Source organism: Chlamydotis macqueenii, chromosome 12, assembly GCF_036417535.1.
Source record: "Chlamydotis macqueenii isolate bChlMac1 chromosome 12, bChlMac1.mat, whole genome shotgun sequence".
In the NCBI taxonomy this organism is placed as follows: domain Eukaryota; kingdom Metazoa; phylum Chordata; class Aves; order Otidiformes; family Otididae; genus Chlamydotis; species Chlamydotis macqueenii.
The window spans coordinates 10,840,959-10,858,011 of NC_141567.1; the positions used below are offsets into that span (position 1 = coordinate 10,840,959).

The window sequence follows — 17,053 nt, forward strand, 5'->3', positions numbered from 1 at the left end:
AACTACTCTGGCCCAGCACTCAGCTGAAATGTCCTTCTTTCCAGACACCAGACAGGCATCGCCTGTCAAGCAGCCCTGTCTACCTCTAATTCATGTATGTCAAAACTACCTGAATTCAATCAAGAGTCATTAACAGAGAAGCTTTTCCACAGATTTATTGCACATTCATTACAAAACTCATTGGTTCAAGTTTCCATTCTAGTCAGGAACAGGCAGTGGCCTCTACAATATACAGGGTCCCTACAAATAAACAGAGGCTGGCAAAACTGAAGAGATTTGACGTAGAACCGTGTACCAAAAGCTTGTGCTTGTCTGTTCTTCACCCAGTAGGTTAAAAAAAAAGTCTCCCCAAAACAGGCTTTGCAGAAACCATAAAAACAGGAGCTGAATACATCCCTACAGCAGTGATTAGTACCATCTCTTGGATATCTATTTGTTTTGCAAGCCTCAAAAGAAGATGGGTTTAGCGACACTCAGCTGTGTAAGTACAGTGTCATTTCTTAGCTTACCAGGAATTCAGGTTTCCAGGGCAGAAAGGGTTGTGATGGTCACTTTGCCAGACCTCTGGCAGGCCAGAGACTTTCAGTTGCTATGTCTTGCAGCGAGCACAACAACTTGCATTCACCAGCAACAGCGACTCAGCCCGCAACCACTGCAAATGCAGAGGGCAGGGGGTGGCCAGGTGAGCCCTGCTGACACTGGCAAGACCACACCAGAGAACAGCTGCTAAAGCCTACAGCTCTTCTGCCAGGGAATGAAATGGTGAGATAGAGCCACTCAAGTTGTTTTAACACCTTTTTTTTCTTTTCTTTGCTTAAAAATCTATGCCTTGATTCAGGGTCCAACTTCCACCCACTGTAACATATTTTACCTTTATCTGCCAAAAATCAAGAACCAGAGTCTTCTCTTCAAGTAGATATCTGAAAAAGTAAAACACACAAGTATCAGAGCAGAGGCATGAAGATGTCTGAGCCTCCCAACAAAGCCTTTAAAGCAGAAAGGCTGCTGGTGAACCCAACGATTCTGATGAAAAGCAGATGTTCTCTTGTGAACAGCCCCACCACTCCCCACCAACAGCTTTCACCTGAAATGTTTAAACCATACCTGTATCCTGGCAACAGGGTTCTGTTCACCTCAGATTATAAAAGAACCAAACCCAAAGTATTTTTCAACTGGTAAACTGCCCTCGGAGTCCCCGGCACTTCACAACCCTCTCGCAGGACTGCTGCAAGGACACATTTTCTGAGTCAAATGTGAGGTGCTTGGACACCCTTGGAATGGGACTCTACGGGCACCAAACAGCGCCGTCATTACACTGCCAGCTTGATGAATCTGTTGTGAGAATACAGGCCTGATGGCTGCATACGGAGCAGCCTGCTCAGTAGAATATGACTCAGTGGCCATCCCCAGGCATGGTACACACCAGCTATGGCACCAACAGAACTACCTGAAAAAAGAACAAATAAGGAATAATTGGCTACTAGGTTAAAAACAATATGGAAATTGAATTTGCATGTTTCTGTTTAATAAAAGCTTCACCTGTCAGCAATAACCCAAGCATTTCCTCCCTTAGGAATTCCAATCCTGTCACTTAAATATTTATACAGCAAAGGCACGAACAACCTGAATTTTTTAAAATCAGCTGTCACTGTGAATTACCTTTATGTAAATCCTTTACAGGGAGGCCACCACTGCCACTACAGGGTCTGTTGATCAGACCAGGACGGCACTCAAGCTGGAGGTTCACCTCAACCTCATCTTTCTGTGCAAGTCCCCCAGACAGGGGGAAGTGCAATACCTCTCTGAGACTCCTGAGTCAGGGCCAAAACCTGTACAGAACTGGAAGCTGTCTCTGACAGTAAAAGGGCAGTCTCCTACTGAAGCTAAAGGGCACTAACAGGTCCTACAGAGTACTCCGAGCAGACTAACACCAAGTGTATTCGGTTTATCTGGAATCCTAGATGTAACACTCATCTTGGAGAACTGTGTTGAGCTGTCAATCTGAGAGCTATTTATTTGCATTGAAAGGTGTCTCAGATGAGGCAAAACCAGTTCTCATCTCTGGCCTGTCTACAGGCTCACTGCTGAATTAGATCACATGAAAGGACAAGTCAGTTAAAAACAAGTTGTCCTTGTCTCTGACAGTGAGTTATATGCTGCAAGACACATTATTCCTGGTACCTGTTAGTGTTTTTCTTCCTGTTCCTTTTCACTATGTGCACTTACTGGCACACACCAAAGTTCACCTTCTGTGAAGCATAGGAGCTCATGCTTAAAGCTCTGGTATTGGGCACCTGAATCCCACAGGTTGCACTGGTTTGCAGCAGTGACCCATGCATCCCTGCAGAGCTTGCAGCACCAGGAACCACCAAAGGATGGGACACCCCCAACCGCACCTCACCCAGCAGCTAACTAGGGACTTTGCCAGGGCTGCCCAAACACCCTTCACCTTCAAACCCCTTTAGGGTGGGCAAAAAGGATCACTTTTTCCAATTCCCTTCTGTTCCCTCTTGATATACTGATAAATACCAGTACACGTTGTTGCCACTGGAGGGCATCACACGAAGCCCTTTCACAAGACCGCACGGGTTACCAGACAGGTTTACACAAACCATCTATGGCAGTTTCCAAACTGGTTACCACAATTCTTCAGCACGTCCAGTGTCCCTCCTCACCCAGACCTGGAGCCAGGAACAAAGGCACCCACGGGCCTGTGAGCAAAAACACACAGATGAAACAATGTCAAAAATACAACAACAGGAAACACAACAGTCATGAAATACGTTTTAATGTGTTCTAGCCAAACCAAACACACCCACCATTTTCAACAGAAACACCTGACTTTGACTTGCTCCCTCTAATTGCCATTAAAACGCTGTAGGTAGAGGAAGTAGGTCCTGACTTTACCTCACAGGCAGGCCTTGTTCTTCCATCATTTAATTTAGGAGGATAGTATCAGTGGAGTCAATATAATGTCACTGGCTCCACTTTCTTAGTCCTCCAGATGAATCTCTGAGAAAAACTCCTGGGAAGCCTCAGGAACTGACTGCTCTTCTAAAGAAGACTGCAGAGCCTAACCACTCAACCTGCCTGTCTGGCCTGGAAGGCAATTCTCTGTTCCTGCCCTGAAATTCAGCTGTATCTTTGTAATCACCTGCTTCTATTTTCTAACAGTAACCAGTATTACTCATTAGCAATGCACAGCAAAGTAGCCAGGGACCACACAAAGGTGAGTCTCTGCTTCCCATTCAGCTCAGCACTTAGTCTCCATTGACTCAGCGCACAGTGCCAGGACTGCCCAAGACACAATGACGACTTTCTGTTAAAATTTTCTCTCTGTTGCATTTACGCTGGTGTGCTCATTTGCCAGTATACACTGGACTCAGCTGCCCTGGCCTCAGCTTAAACTTCTCCCAAGCAGGCTTACGTTTTAAGCTTTACGTATACTGAGGCCATGAACTGCTTCATAAAATGGCTGTAAGGGGCTGCACTCTCTGCCAAGAGGGTGCTTATCCCACAACAATAAAGGTGAATAAAAGTGTTTTACTGCAGATGCAAAGCTGTGGCCTAAACACAACACCAGAAAGCCTGCAGCAGCGAAGAGCAGGGTCTCAAGCTACTTATAAACCCAAACCCGCGGCAGCTTCTCCTCAGGCAGGGCCGGTCACGCTGCCCCAGCCGCGTCCCGCCCGCAGGCAGCGGGGCCCGGCGGGCAGCACGAGGAGCGAGGGGCCGGGCAGCGCTTACCTGCGGCCCGGGGAACGGACGGGCTGCGGGCGGAAGCGCCGCTCCACCCGCCCCGGCACGGCCGTGGCCGCGGGGGTTTCCAAGCGACATGCACATCACGGCGGCAGGCCCTGTAAGGCGACACACGAGTCATGAGCACAGCTGCAGGCAGAGAGCCGGGCGTGAGGAACCCAAGCCTCGGAGGGCAGCCCCGGTACAGGGGACCCGCTCTGGCCCGGCTGCAGGGGCCGCTTACCCTCCCGCCGCCGAGGCCTCTACGCGACCTGCGAGCGGAGCGAGGGCGAACCCGGCCACCCCTCACAGGAGGCCGTTCCCGAGCGCCGCCCCTCTCCCGCCGCTCGCCTGCACCCGCCACGGGGAGGGCGGTGGAATCGCTACACCGGAGCGCGGGGACCCCCCTGCTCCCCGCCGCCACAAGGGCTCCCGTCCCGCCTCACCTCGTGCCGCCGCCATTTCCTGCGGGCGGAGGCTCGGTGCCGCGCTGAGCCCCCGCCCCACTTCCTGCCCGGGCGCGGCGGGCGGTTCCTCGCAGCCGGGCGGGGACAGGGCCCTACAGTTGGGCGCCGGGCGTGCCCAGAGGCAGCCGCGGGTGGAGGCAGGCAACTCGTGTGTTACCGCGGGCGGGAGCTCTGTCCCGGCACGGTCCCCGCCAGCCGCTGGCCACGCGTGGCGCGGGGGAGTGCGGTGGCGGCCGCCAGCCCTCCTGCCGCCTGTCCCGGGGGAAGTGGCGGGGGCGGGCGGAAGCCAGCGGGAGGAGGCGGCGGCTGGCGTGGGGCAGCACAGAAAGTGCAGGCAGGCCCAGCTGGCCCCAGGGCCCGCCTCGGCTGCAGTAACGACAGGGGACTGGCCCAGCCGAGTCCACCATGGAGTGCACCTGCCTGACCGGCGGCCAGGCAGCGGAAGGGTTTTTTTCCAGGGGTGGCTCTGTCTGTCGCTCATTTGTTGCCTCGCAGTCCTCTCCCAAACGCCACCATCTTGTGCAACACCTGCTTATCTTGTCCGTCTGCTTTCCTTCCCATAACAAGTGCTTGATCCTGCAGATTTAAGCATGTGAACAACATCCTGCTGCTGGGTCCGGCCAGCCATTTCCTTTCCCCCGGGCCCTGCTCCGGGCACAGCCCTGGCAGGGCTGAATGACAGCCTCCAGCGCAGGTGCTCCACAGCGCCCAAATCCACCTGCGCCCACACCCGCCCATCCAGCCTGGGCTCGGCCAAAAGTAGCAGGTACCTCTATTTGGAGGTACTTTGCAACCAGTTGGAAACATTCAAGTTTTCTCTCAATCTCTAAACAAAATTCCTTATGTTCCATCTACGGTGTTGGAAAGCACGTGGTCAGGAAATGCCCAGCGTCACCCCAGCACCTGCTGCCCTGTCCTACTCCTGTGCTGGCCGGAAAGCTGCACCAGGGCTGCTGGAGTAAAGCTATGTATTGTGCCTGTGCAGTGTACTTCATGGCCTGTGTAACAGAATGCTTGATGAAATGAACACCATTTATAATCTGAGTTTGTAAAGCTTTCTTGTAGCAGGAGTCAGTAGCAGCCCTGAAAGCAATCATTTATTTGGCCTGGCTTTTCCTGCCTCCAGGAAAGCAGCTGGTGCATTTATAGACTCATAGAATAGTTTGGAAGGGACCTTTAAAGGCCATCTAGTCCAACCCTCCTGCAAAGAGCAGGGATATCTCTAACCAGATCAGGTTGCTCAGAGCCCCATCCAACCTGGCCTTGAATGTTTCCAGGGATGGGGCATCCACCACCTCTCTGGGCAACCTGTGCCAGTGCTCCACCACTCATTGTAAAAATTTTTTGCCTTATATCCAGTCTGAATCTACCTCCCTCTATTTTAAAACCATTACCTCTCATCATATCACAACAGGTCCTGCTAAAGAGTTTCTCCCCATCTTTTCTATCAGCCCCCTTTAGGTACTGTAAGGCTGCTATACGGTCTCCCTGAAGCCTTCTCTTCTCCAGGCTGAACAGCCCCAGCTCTCTCAGCCTGTCCTCATAGGAGAGGTGCTCCAGCCCTCTTATAATTTTTGTGGCCTCCCCTGGACTCGCTCCAACTGGTCCATGTCCTTCTTATATTGGAGGCTCCACACCTGGATGCAGTACTGCAGGTGGGGTCTCACCAGAGCAGAGTAGAGGGGGAGAATCACCTCCCTCGACCTGCTGACCATGCTTCTTTTGATGTGGCCCAGGATCCAGTTGCCTTTCTGGGCTGCAAGCACACATTGCTGGCTCATGTTGAACTTCTTGTTCACCAGTACCCCCAAGTCCTTCTCAGGGCTGCTCTCAATCTATTCTCCACCCAGCCTGTATTTGTGCTTGGGATTGCCTTGACCCATGTGCACCACACAACTTGGTGTCATCAGCAAACTTGCTGAGGGTGCACTCTGTCCCACTGTCCATGTTGTCAACAAAGAGTTGAATAGGGCCGGGCCCAACACGGACCCATGAGGAATGCCACTCGTCACTGGTCTTCATGTGGACATCGAGCTGTTGACCATCACTCTCTGAGTGCGGCCATCCAACCAATTCCTTATCCACTGAGTGGTCCATCTGTCAAACCCATGTCTCTCCAGTCTAGAGACAAGCACGTTGTGAGAGAGAGTGTCAAATGCTTTGCACAAGTCCAAGTAGATGACATCAGTTGGTCGTCCCTTATCCACCAACACTGTAACCCCGTCACAGAAGGCCACCACATTGGTCAGGCATGATTTGCCCTTAGTGAAGCTGTGTTGGCTGTCACCAATCACCTCCTTATTTTTCATGCGTCTTAGCATGGTTTCCCGGAGGATCTGCTCCATGACCTTGCCAGGCACAGAGGTGAGGCTGACTGGCCTGTAGTTCCCTGGGTCTTCCTTGTTTCCCTTTTTAAAAATGGGGGTTATGTTTCCTCTTTTCCAGTCAGCGGGAACTTCACCAGGCTGCCACAACTTCTCAAATATGATGGACAGTGGCTTGGCCACTTAGTATGGGCCTAGGCTTTGGGAGAGTTTCAATATTCTCAGACTAAATAATTTTGTGTCTTACAGGTTGGCCCACCCCAAGTCAGGCTGGCCAGCCCAACTTGAAGCCTTATGTGCGTGTTTCCTCCTTTCTGGCGCAATGGACGGTCAGGAGGGCTCAGTTATTCATGAAGCTGCACCTCGCTCTCTCCTCCGGGCCAGCTGCACTCCCAGGTTTCACTGCGTTCCCAATTCCTTAGGGCCTCCCAGGACAGCCAAAGGCAGGAAAAACAGCCATGGGAGGGAAAGCTGGGGAGCAGATGGTTGTTAAGGCTCGGCGCAGAGGCAGCTGGCACAGGCAGTGACAGGCTGCTGTGCTTCATTCAGAACTTTTTATTCTTGCATAAGGCAAAGAAGTAGCCACAGGTTAAAGAGCAGTAGCCACAAACCACCTCTGCAGTCCTCGTATTCTGGAGGTAACAAAGCTCTGCTGGGCTTCAGCAAAAGAAAAGCAAATTGCTCATCAGACTCCTCTTCCAAGCAAAGTAAACACTTTGCCTCCTGCCCTTGAAATGGCTTATCAAAGAGCAGTGTCTCATTAAGACCTCTTTCAAACCGGGGCTCGCTACTGTTTGTGCTATTATTAACTGGAGGCCATTTGGGAAGGGGAGGTAGGGGGCTTTGATTCCTCTGACATGAAAGCTTTAAAGAAGAGAAATAAGTCATAGTATTGACCTGTGATGCCACGGCATACAGATAAAAGCCTAGCTGTCATTTTTTCCTGCAGAGCCTCACCGTGACTTCAGTGGCCTGACTTTGGGGTAGGTCAAGCCTGATTTATAAACTGCAGTTTTCTCCTTCAGGTCCCACAGAGAACGACCTTTCTTCCTCTCCAACACCCCACAAAAACAGAGAGAAAAAGTCACGTTGCTTCCCATACATGGAAGCACGTGGTCTACAGTAATGATTTATTAAGCCCAAAATTTCAGAGCATGTCCAAAGAGATCACTTGTATTGACATATAGGAAAGGACACTTAAGAAGCAGTCTGACTTCCTCACAGCCCGTCAGACGTATGAGAAAATCGTTGTTCCTGGTGGAGAATTTCAAATTCAGCATCATTGTTACAACCTGTTCTCTTGCTTAGCATTCCTCTGTCTCTGCATTAACCCTAGAGTTAATATCTGTCTCTTTTAAAAAAAAAAAAGAGTTAAATAAACCAAAAGGTCAAAGGGTAGACAGACAAAAATACAAATACATATACAAAGATCTAATTAAATTAGAAATTGATACTGCTTTTTTCTTTTGCTGCACATGGAAAAGCAACCATCAGCTTTTAGGTGGTGTGGTGCCCTCTTGGTCCCCCAGTGGCTTTCAGCGTATTGCTGGTGTATCTTGGCCGACGCTGAGTCAGCTTGGTTGCGAAGCTATGAAGAGCAGGCCTGTGCGGCGGGGCTCTCTGTGCTTACAGCACTAGTACCAAACTGAAGAAAATCTAAGCTCAGTGAGCAGCTGATCAGAAGAGGTGGGAATAGGTCTGAACTTTGCTCAGCACTGTGGCATTTCGGGTACAGACTATAATAGCGTGACCGTGTATTTGCAACTGGTCTTGGGGCAGACTTCCAGCAGAAAGCCAAAATTATCTACGAGGTGGATCTGTAGGTAAAATATAACACCTAAGAGGCAGATTATGAACTGAACTAAGCCAGTGAAAGTGAAGTATAATTTCACCAAAATCAGTGCATTGGGAAGGATTTTTTACTTGAAAGTCCTGAGGTGGGGCTACTGCTGGGCAGATGTTTCTCTGTTGGATGCTAAGTGGGAAAAAAACCCTCAAAAGTCTCTTTTTTTCAGACCACCTTCTAGAAACACTATTGACTCTTGTTACAACAAAAGCAACACAAATACCACTTTGCTAATACATACTAAGCCAGACTTAAACATGTCACTGATATTTACTTAACAAATATTGTTAGGTATGTACTCTGTTGTCGTTCAAAGACCACTTGTTTATTTAAAATAGCTTATTTTAAAACAAGGCTTTTTCTTTTCTTTTGTGTTTTGGTTTTTTTTTTTTTTGTTCCTGGCATGATAGAGCAGCTGAAACTTTCTGCTTTCTGACCTTGGCTTGTCAGATTTGTCATAACAGAGGAGAGCATATTTGCAGTGATTGAGCCTGCCAGCCCGGATTTACAGAGGCTGGGAGAGGCTGCTCACTTTTCGGGTTTGGTTGTAGTGTGGAGAATTTCATTCTGCTCTCACGATGTCCTGAAAACTGCCTATTCATGCAATTGGAGTCTTTCTCCCTAACTGTCCCCAAAAGCTGTGCCTGATGTTATGCATGCCGTTCCCAGTGCAGTCTCAGTGGGGTGGCTGGGCATCTTGCCTGTTTCTTAGCACTTACGTCCATGCTATATCATTGCAGTCTTACTTACGGTAAAGAGCGCCTGAAATAGCTGGCACCACCCACCGCTGGGGACAGGCACTGGGACTCTGTGTGCACACACCGATGGCATTCGGCACTCCCACGAGTCTCACTGAGGTCAGGACAAAGTGGTGAGGGAGGACAGATTTCTGGCTTCTCAGGAGCTCTGACCAGTACCTCTGTAAAGCAGCAGTAACAAACAGTTAATGAAAGTACCTTTCTAAATTTCTCTTCTCACTTTTTTTGAAAGTCAGCATGGTTCAACCCAGAGCCCTCAGCAGCAGCCTGGCAGCCCCCAGGCCTAAGTGAGCATTACCCACAGGGTGGACACCGACAAGCCACTGTGCTTCCCTGCAGCTTGTTTTACCCACCTGCAAAAGGGATCTGTGGGTCTTCTTGTAAAGCACTCAGGGATCTGTAAAGGAAAAACTTCATTTTCTGTAAAGAAAAATAATACAAGCAAAGTAACATTATTTGTTTTTAGGCAAAAAGGGACAGTTCTTGCTGGTGGTGCAAACAATATTCCTCACACATTCCACACTGCAAGTACCAAGGGAATCTCATAAAACGTATTCCATTTCATCTTTAGGCCGAAGACAAAGCCGTACCTCCTCCCAAGGAAGTAGGGAGCTGCGGGATCGTTAGGATGACGTCATTCTACTTGGTTATAAAATGTGCTGCACACTGAATTTGGCGCTGAGCATGCTCAGGTTGAGCTAAGAGCTAACGTAATGAACTCTGGAGAAGGATTTACATCAAATACCACTTTGGAATACTGAAGCCAGACAGGACTTAACTTCTCACTTGAATAATTACACACTGGCTAAATTCATCCCTTCATTTCAAAACCAAGCAATCACCTTTTTCACTTCCTAACACTGTGTTCACTGCTGTACTATTTCACTACCTCAAGAGAAACTTATGTGATTAAAGGATGAAGTAACTTCTGTTAATTATCATAAGATGAACTAAGATTACTCTTAGCTAGTAATGACTCTTGCCACTCGAAGGGGGGAGCAAGCAAATCAAGAAAAGAGAGATTCAAATTTCAACAAGTGTCTGCAGCTGCTTGTATTTGCTAACATAACCTCAAAGCCAGAGGTGCCTGTGAACACTCCTGAACTTCAGTTTGCAAGTGGGAGCACAATATAAAAGACCTTGCATACATATTCACACTGCATGCTGTACCAATGTAGTGTTCACAAGCTGCCTTAGTTAACTACGTTTGTATTCTCCTTCTGTCTGTAGATAACACTTTAAGGCTTTCAGCCATGACAGGGTATTTTTCCATGCTCACTTTAACTTGAATCAGAAAAAGAAGATTTTCTTGTCGTAAAAGTTGTTGTAAGCAGCAAGAGTGAATTTGAAAGACAAGATTTAGTCCCAGCATTATGGCTGTGTTTGAGGGAGATCACAGCCACTGGAAGTTAAGGGAAGGACTCCTAGAAAATGGGATCAGAAGAAAAATGCAAGACAGAGAAGCCAAGAGGGAAAAAGTAGAACATTAGAATAACATTTCCTGGCCTAAGAAAGACTTACTGTTAAGCCACAGGCAGGACTTGAAGGTCCAGGATACATCAAAGGTGTTTAGAAGCCTCAAACCCATTTTGTTTCGTGGCTCTGGGTCCTCTGGCGTTTTTTAACTCAGTTGCCTTGTGTGCTAAAGAGGATGCTAACACATAGCTTTGCAGGGTTTGCAAAGCAAAGTTCTGTGAGGTTTGCCTGGGAAGTGTTGGAGGAGATTCTTACAGATGTTAAACAAGGGAAAAAAAGGAAAACATTTTGCCCTAGTAACATTCAAAGCAGGCATTGAGAGAAAGCATTCAGTGGAGTTACAACACAGAAGTCCTTTGCCCACAGAACCATAGCTTCAGCAAAACAAAAAGTAGCTGAGGCACATGGACATCCCCTTTGTTCTCAAACCAGCAGTACAGGCTGCTCAGGGACATGGCAGTAATTTAAAAGCTCATTTCCTGCATCCAAACATCATGTCAGGATGAAATGCAATTCATCCTGCTATCATTTAATGAGCACTCCTGGGACCACTGTACCTTGGAGGCATGATGTCCCATGTCAGTAGAGAGATTTTTTATTTTGAAGCTTGTGAATAGCTCTGAGACTTCATTTCAAAGTGCTCCATGCAGAGTCATGACTCAAACCCTTCTGGTCTCACAGAAAGGCACAAGTGATTACAGTTTTCCTGTGCTGTTTCTGAGCATCCTGTAAGGAATTAGTAGTTATTTAATTTTATCATGCTTTCTTCTCCTTTTTTTTTTTTTTTTAAGGAATGGCTTTGTCATTGCTCCAGTTCCTTCATGTTCATGACACATTTTCTTAAGTATCGTATCAATGATGCCTCTACTGAGAGAAGCAGAGACAGCCACGGTAAAAAACACTGCAACAAAACCCAAGGCATTCATTCAATTTCAGGTGACTTTTTAATTTATATATAGCCATTGGGAAAATCATAGTATGAAAGCAATCTTCAGACCTGTGACAAGATAGCTGTGCACAACACCTGTCTGGTTTCTCCTTTTGAATGAATAAGCAGTTATTACCCAGAATTTTATACCTATCCCTTGAAGGGACCAAGATATTAATCTAGGGCAATTTGCTGAGAAACCAACATTTTTTTTATCAGATCATAATAATTCATACTCACCTGGAAGCAACTAAAGTGATACCCAGGTTTAGCAGCAGTACTACCTGACTGAAAATATGCAGCATGAAAAATAGAGCAAATCATTCTGAATGGGTCATTTAATGCTGAATTGCTGAACCTTATTCAGTTTTAAAACACAAAAATTTACAATTAAAACCCCAGAGGTGCATAAAGGACCTCTCCTGCATCATGTCTACATTGGCATTTACTCTTGTATTAGCATTAAAGCAAGATCAAATGAAAAGTGTGGACACTGTAAGACTGCCAGCCTGTCTGAAATGGGGAATAATTTCAATCACACTATTTAAGTTTATTCCAGTGTTCTCCCTTCCATGGTGAAGGACCATCAGTAAAGCCACGGTTTCTGTCCCAAGCAGAGCTCAATCACCGTGTGACAGTTCAAAAAGCATGGGAAGAGATACTAAACTGGAAAGCGGTCAAAGCATGGGGCATGTAATGTTGCTACGTAATCTTGGAGAAGAAAGGAAGCAGATCTGGAATGGCTGAAGAATTTGTAAGGCGATCCAAAGACATTTGGATCCTGGAGCAATGAATATCACATTAGAGCTATTACTGCTCCACAGCAAGGCCCTTCCTGTGGCACGGGCAGCAGCTTGGAATCAGCTCTGCTGAACCCGCACAGCCTCACACCTCACAGAATGCTTAAGAGGTGTAGCTTGCAGAAAGCAGCTCAGTGGGAAAAGATCTTAGGTGAGGATCTGGCATTTATTTATAACTTTAATTATAATCTGTCCTTGGCAACAGCAAAATTTAGATGGACAACAGAATGAACAGAGCTGCATTCCGTGGCTGCAAATCAGTATTTTATGTTAAGCAAAATTATTGTACATCGATATGGACATAAATCTGGCTGATAGAGAGGGTTGATCAGCACAGCTCTACACTCCAAGTAGTGGCATTAAAGATGCAGTGTGAATTCCAGGGAATTAATCATATTGATCACATTTTTTCAATGATGATGCATGACGCATTTTTATAGTAGATTAAATTAACTGCTTTTATCATTCACTAATACAACCCAGAATATTCACTATGCTTATGAAGAAATATTTTTACGCCCTTCCTGCAGACATTTTCTGGACCCATATGCTGTTACTTTTCCTCTCCTACCCTTTTTGCAGCAGGTGAGTGGAGGAAATACTGACGGCGTAATGCAGCTTCCCTCTAATGCAGCCAGAGTAGCTCTTCCTTGAACTAGGCACAGGAGCCTGTACGCAACAGAAGAGATAAATGCCAGGTGCCAAATTACAGCTGGTTACAATAAGTGTATGTATATGGAAGCACAATATAACATTGCCAGGAAAACAATGTATCTGGCAGCCAACTCTTCCTCTCCTTGCATGATCCCTTTAAAAATAGGATACTTGTTTTTTTCAGCCTTCAATGAAATATATCTGCTCCTTCAGTATCGACTGTAGAACCCTTGAAAATGAACAAGGACCCCAGGCCCTCTGTCCTACTATTATCACTGAGACAGTGGTATGGTCTGGGTGCTCCTAGGCGGGGTCTGAGCCCCACCAGGTTAGGCAATACACACGCATCAATGAACTAAAGGAAATTAAGAAAGGGAGTTCCCTGCCCCAGCAGCATACAACCCAAGTACTATATAGGAAAGGGCAGCACTGGCAGAAGGCACAACGCAAACATGAACAGTAGTGAGCTACAAATGGTGGTGGCCCATGAGTCTCATCAGTCTGGACACGAAGGAGGAGCACAGAAACAGGTAACGACTGGAGAGCTCACCTGTTCCTTTCTTACCTGCTTTAAGGCTCCTACTGCTGCAGTCCCTGAACTGCTCCATCATCTACCTCTCTCCTGCTTGGGCTTCTTCAGGAATGGTTCAGAAAGTCTCTAAAGTCAATTGCCTCTGCACTGACAACAGTCAACAATTCTTTCAGTGCTTTTGGAGTGCCGTTCTGCCTCCTGAGAAGGCTGACAGGATATTCTTCTAATCCTTCAGTGGAATAAGTGTGGCACTGCTTTTAGCTGTGAAGAGACTTGTCCAAGGGCACACAAGGGTTTGATGGGCTTGCTAAGGTCAGGCCACAAACACAGGGGCTTGCCAGCCATATACCACCCTTCATCGCCCTTATGCGAGTCCAACCCCCTCAACTCTTCCCTTCCCTAGACAGCAAGTATTTTAGTTATTTTTAAAAGAATTTCATGTATCTGTTAGTCTGCAAAATACAAAGTAAATATACTTTGACACTTCTTAAAATACACATTTTATTATTTTCTGGTGTTTGCTATGAAGGTTTCATTCAAATTGTGAATTTACACAGCCTTTATAAACTTCTTGAGTTAAAGGTTTATGTCGGTGGCTTTATGTTCTGTTTCTTTCATGGCAGAGGAAAATACATAGGCTATAAAATGTTGAAATTCATTAGATGTTTAGTATAACCTCTTCATATATGCTGTGGAATGCTTTGTAGAAATACTATATAAAATAAGGCAGACTTTGACAGGGAATTCAGTCATAAAATTTCATGGGAGAAAACAAAGTTTCAACAAGTTCCGCACCGAATCCCTGCCCTGTGCACATGTCCCTGCACAGGGCATGTGGCGTACAGAAGCCCCCAACCCCAGCAGTGCTCTTGGGGGACCCAAGTCCTTGTGATCGAGGCCGCACCCTCAGATCAAAGTGGCGACCCACTGAATTTAACATATTACTATTTTTGTAGCCAAGGGAAGATCAGGTGGTCATCACTGGTTTGTGGGAGAACTACTGCAGTTCTGATGCTCAGACACTATACATTTCTTGTTTATTCTACTATTCTCAAGTGAGACCTTTTCAATAAAACTTATTTTAATTAACATAAATCAGACAATATTTAAACATACACATCTATCCTTACAGTGCAATAAAAATGTATCATTGTATAGTATTTTGTATTTGCATTATGAAAATAAAAGGTCTGTACATCAATTAAATGTATATTAATGAGTATGAATCATGTAAATTTGTAATGCATCTAAAGTTGGCTTTGGCTTTTAAGTATTTATAAATTCATAGAAAATATTGAACATCTAACAAAATAAATAAAACATATCATTTTAATCATAGATGCTAATGATCAACCTCAAAAATTCTTGTGTTATTTTTTACATTTGCTACCAAATTTCTTAAAGAGAACTCACTTTCAGTAGTGCGCAGAAGTGAATGATTGCACCTTCTGTGATGTGAAAAAATAGAGTACATCTATTTTTCATAGATCAAAAATTCCTTCATAGAGAGTTGCATTTTAAATGTCTGATTGTTCTACATTAACTGTCTTAAGTGCTTATAAAAAGCATGTAGCTTTTTCATAAAAGCTGTGAGTCTCTACTAATAGATATTTCTTTTTCACTTGCAGGATTGAGGATTAAGCAAAATCTTCTAGTAAATGTCCTTTTTATTAGGATTCTTCAAGGTTTTCCAGCTTCATATACTGGTATGAAGGTACAACAAAAACATGTTCACTAATAAACCCTCTTCAGTACAAGCACTGCAGCAATCCAGTGTAATTCCACTCGATAGGCTTCTTTCATTGGAGTCCACACATGGTAGTTTGTGGAAGTCAACTGCTGACCTCATATCCTCTTGAATTTGAAGTTCCCCAAGTGCACGGGCTAGCCTTACTGTAATACCGAAGAGACCAAAACAAATCTGAAATCACATGAATAAAACTGAGCTTGAATAAATATGCATCTGGTTAGTAAATTACACACCATGGTCTAATTGCTATTCTGGTGGTGGTCGAAGGCTCCGCAGCTTCCTTTCATCTAGTCCTTTCCAGTATTTAAAGTTATTATCCAGATGCTCCATCAAATTTGGCAGGTCTGCAAATACTAGGGAAGAAAGGGCAGAGTGTATTTAGTTTGCAGAACTGAAACAGTCACATGATTCTGTCTGCTTAAATATCACTTGAAATGTCTGGGCAACTGTCTTAAGTAGGAAAGCTTAAATGTGTCATGCCGATCCTTGAAACGGTTTTGGCTGTATAGCTCTCATCACTCATCTACCACTCAGGCCACTGAGAACAGTTCTGTAAGTCTACTTAATACTGGTATTGCAAGTCCCAGCAAAGGAACCCAGTTTTGCCGGAGGGGTTTAGCTAATTATGCTTGTTATTATTCTACTTCATCAAATCTCAGCCACATGTCATGATCTGGCATTCAGGAGGGTCAATTTCTGACCACTTTTAGCACAGAGGCAGCACTTGGAAGGAAAGAGGTGCTCCTCCAGCAGTTTCCAGCCTGTAGAAATTTGTCTTGAAGAATTAACTAATACTAACATGGACAAAATTACTGTGCCCCAAAGTGCTATCAAGGAGAATATGTTCTGTTCTCCATTTGCAGAGAAATAAGTTTAAAATGAAGAAGTTAAACATTGCCTGAATCTAATATATTAAAGAGAAGCCACGAGAATGGCTTGTAGCAGTATCAAAATGCTTCTCAGCAAGAATGAAGTTATTAAGCTTACTTGAACTGCAGAATATTCCCTTTCCTCCTCCTTTCTTTAGGAGCCACAGAAAAGCAATTTTATATCACAGTAGTTTCAAATGATCACAAAATAGTTATTGTCAGGAAATACAGCAGAGTTTTGCTTACCATCCCAGGCATCAAACATATCAGTGATGAAGTAATCAATGAATGATATTTGGGATTTGGGGATGCTGCAAGTATTTCTGTCAAAAACTGGCATCACAACAGGTAAACCTTGCCTCTTTTCTTCATCAGTCTGCAAAAAACCACTCTTATGATTATTCATCTAAGACACAGTCTGTTAATGAGCTTCTTTTAGCAGCAGATTGTTTGGCACTGACTAGAGCATGCAACTGCTAAATAAACAGACGAACCTAAGTAAATCTGAAGAGGCAGGGATTTAATCTTAAGCACCCAGTCGTCTAGGTTTCAGCCAAAGAGCAGATGAATAGTGCCTTCCAGCCTTTCCCACAAAGTGACAGATTGACCTTCTGCATCTACACACAAAGTTGACCCTAAGTAACTTCACATGTTACTGATTTAAGTTATGACTGGTTTGGAGCTAAGAGATGCTCAATCATTCTCAGTTTCTGATGGAAGTGACCTTCTATACAACTCAGAGATGGCAAAGTATCTTTTTTATCCTCTCCCCCCTGCCCCGAGGTACCAAGTCCCAATTGCAGTATTTGGTCTATCATCTGTAATAATCATAGAATCATAGAATGGTTTGGGTTGGAAGGGACCTTCAAAGGCCATCCAGTCCAACGCCCCTGCAAGAAGCAGAGACATCT

At 45.6% G+C, this 17,053-nt stretch overlaps 1 protein-coding gene, 1 long non-coding RNA gene and 1 other non-coding gene across 4 annotated transcripts in view; all 3 read right to left on the reverse strand.

Annotated features, from left to right (window-relative positions):
* Window positions 1-140: 140 nt before the first annotated feature.
* LOC147599237 (uncharacterized) lies at window positions 141-2,813 on the reverse strand. Its single transcript, XR_015259913.1, has 2 exons — window positions 2,641-2,813; window positions 141-1,447 (listed from the first exon to the last, which is right to left on the reverse strand). It is a non-coding gene; the product is annotated as an uncharacterized LOC147599237 (long non-coding RNA).
* Window positions 2,814-2,873: 60 nt separating this feature from the next.
* Window positions 2,874-3,004, reverse strand: LOC147599238 (small Cajal body-specific RNA 15). The gene has a single exon (XR_015259960.1).
* Window positions 3,005-14,543: 11,539 nt separating this feature from the next.
* Window positions 14,544-17,053, reverse strand: part of PDE8A (phosphodiesterase 8A) — a 131,792-nt gene continuing 129,282 nt past the window's right edge. For both annotated transcript variants that reach the window (XM_086757345.1, XM_086757344.1), the window contains exons 21-23: window positions 16,389-16,518; window positions 15,507-15,626; window positions 14,544-15,416 (exon numbers count right to left, since the gene is read on the reverse strand). In XM_086757345.1, the coding sequence (XP_086613471.1) occupies window positions 15,520-15,626; window positions 16,389-16,518 (237 nt within the window). In that variant the 3' untranslated portion in view covers window positions 14,544-15,416; window positions 15,507-15,519. The remainder of the gene's footprint in view (window positions 15,417-15,506; window positions 15,627-16,388; window positions 16,519-17,053) is intronic.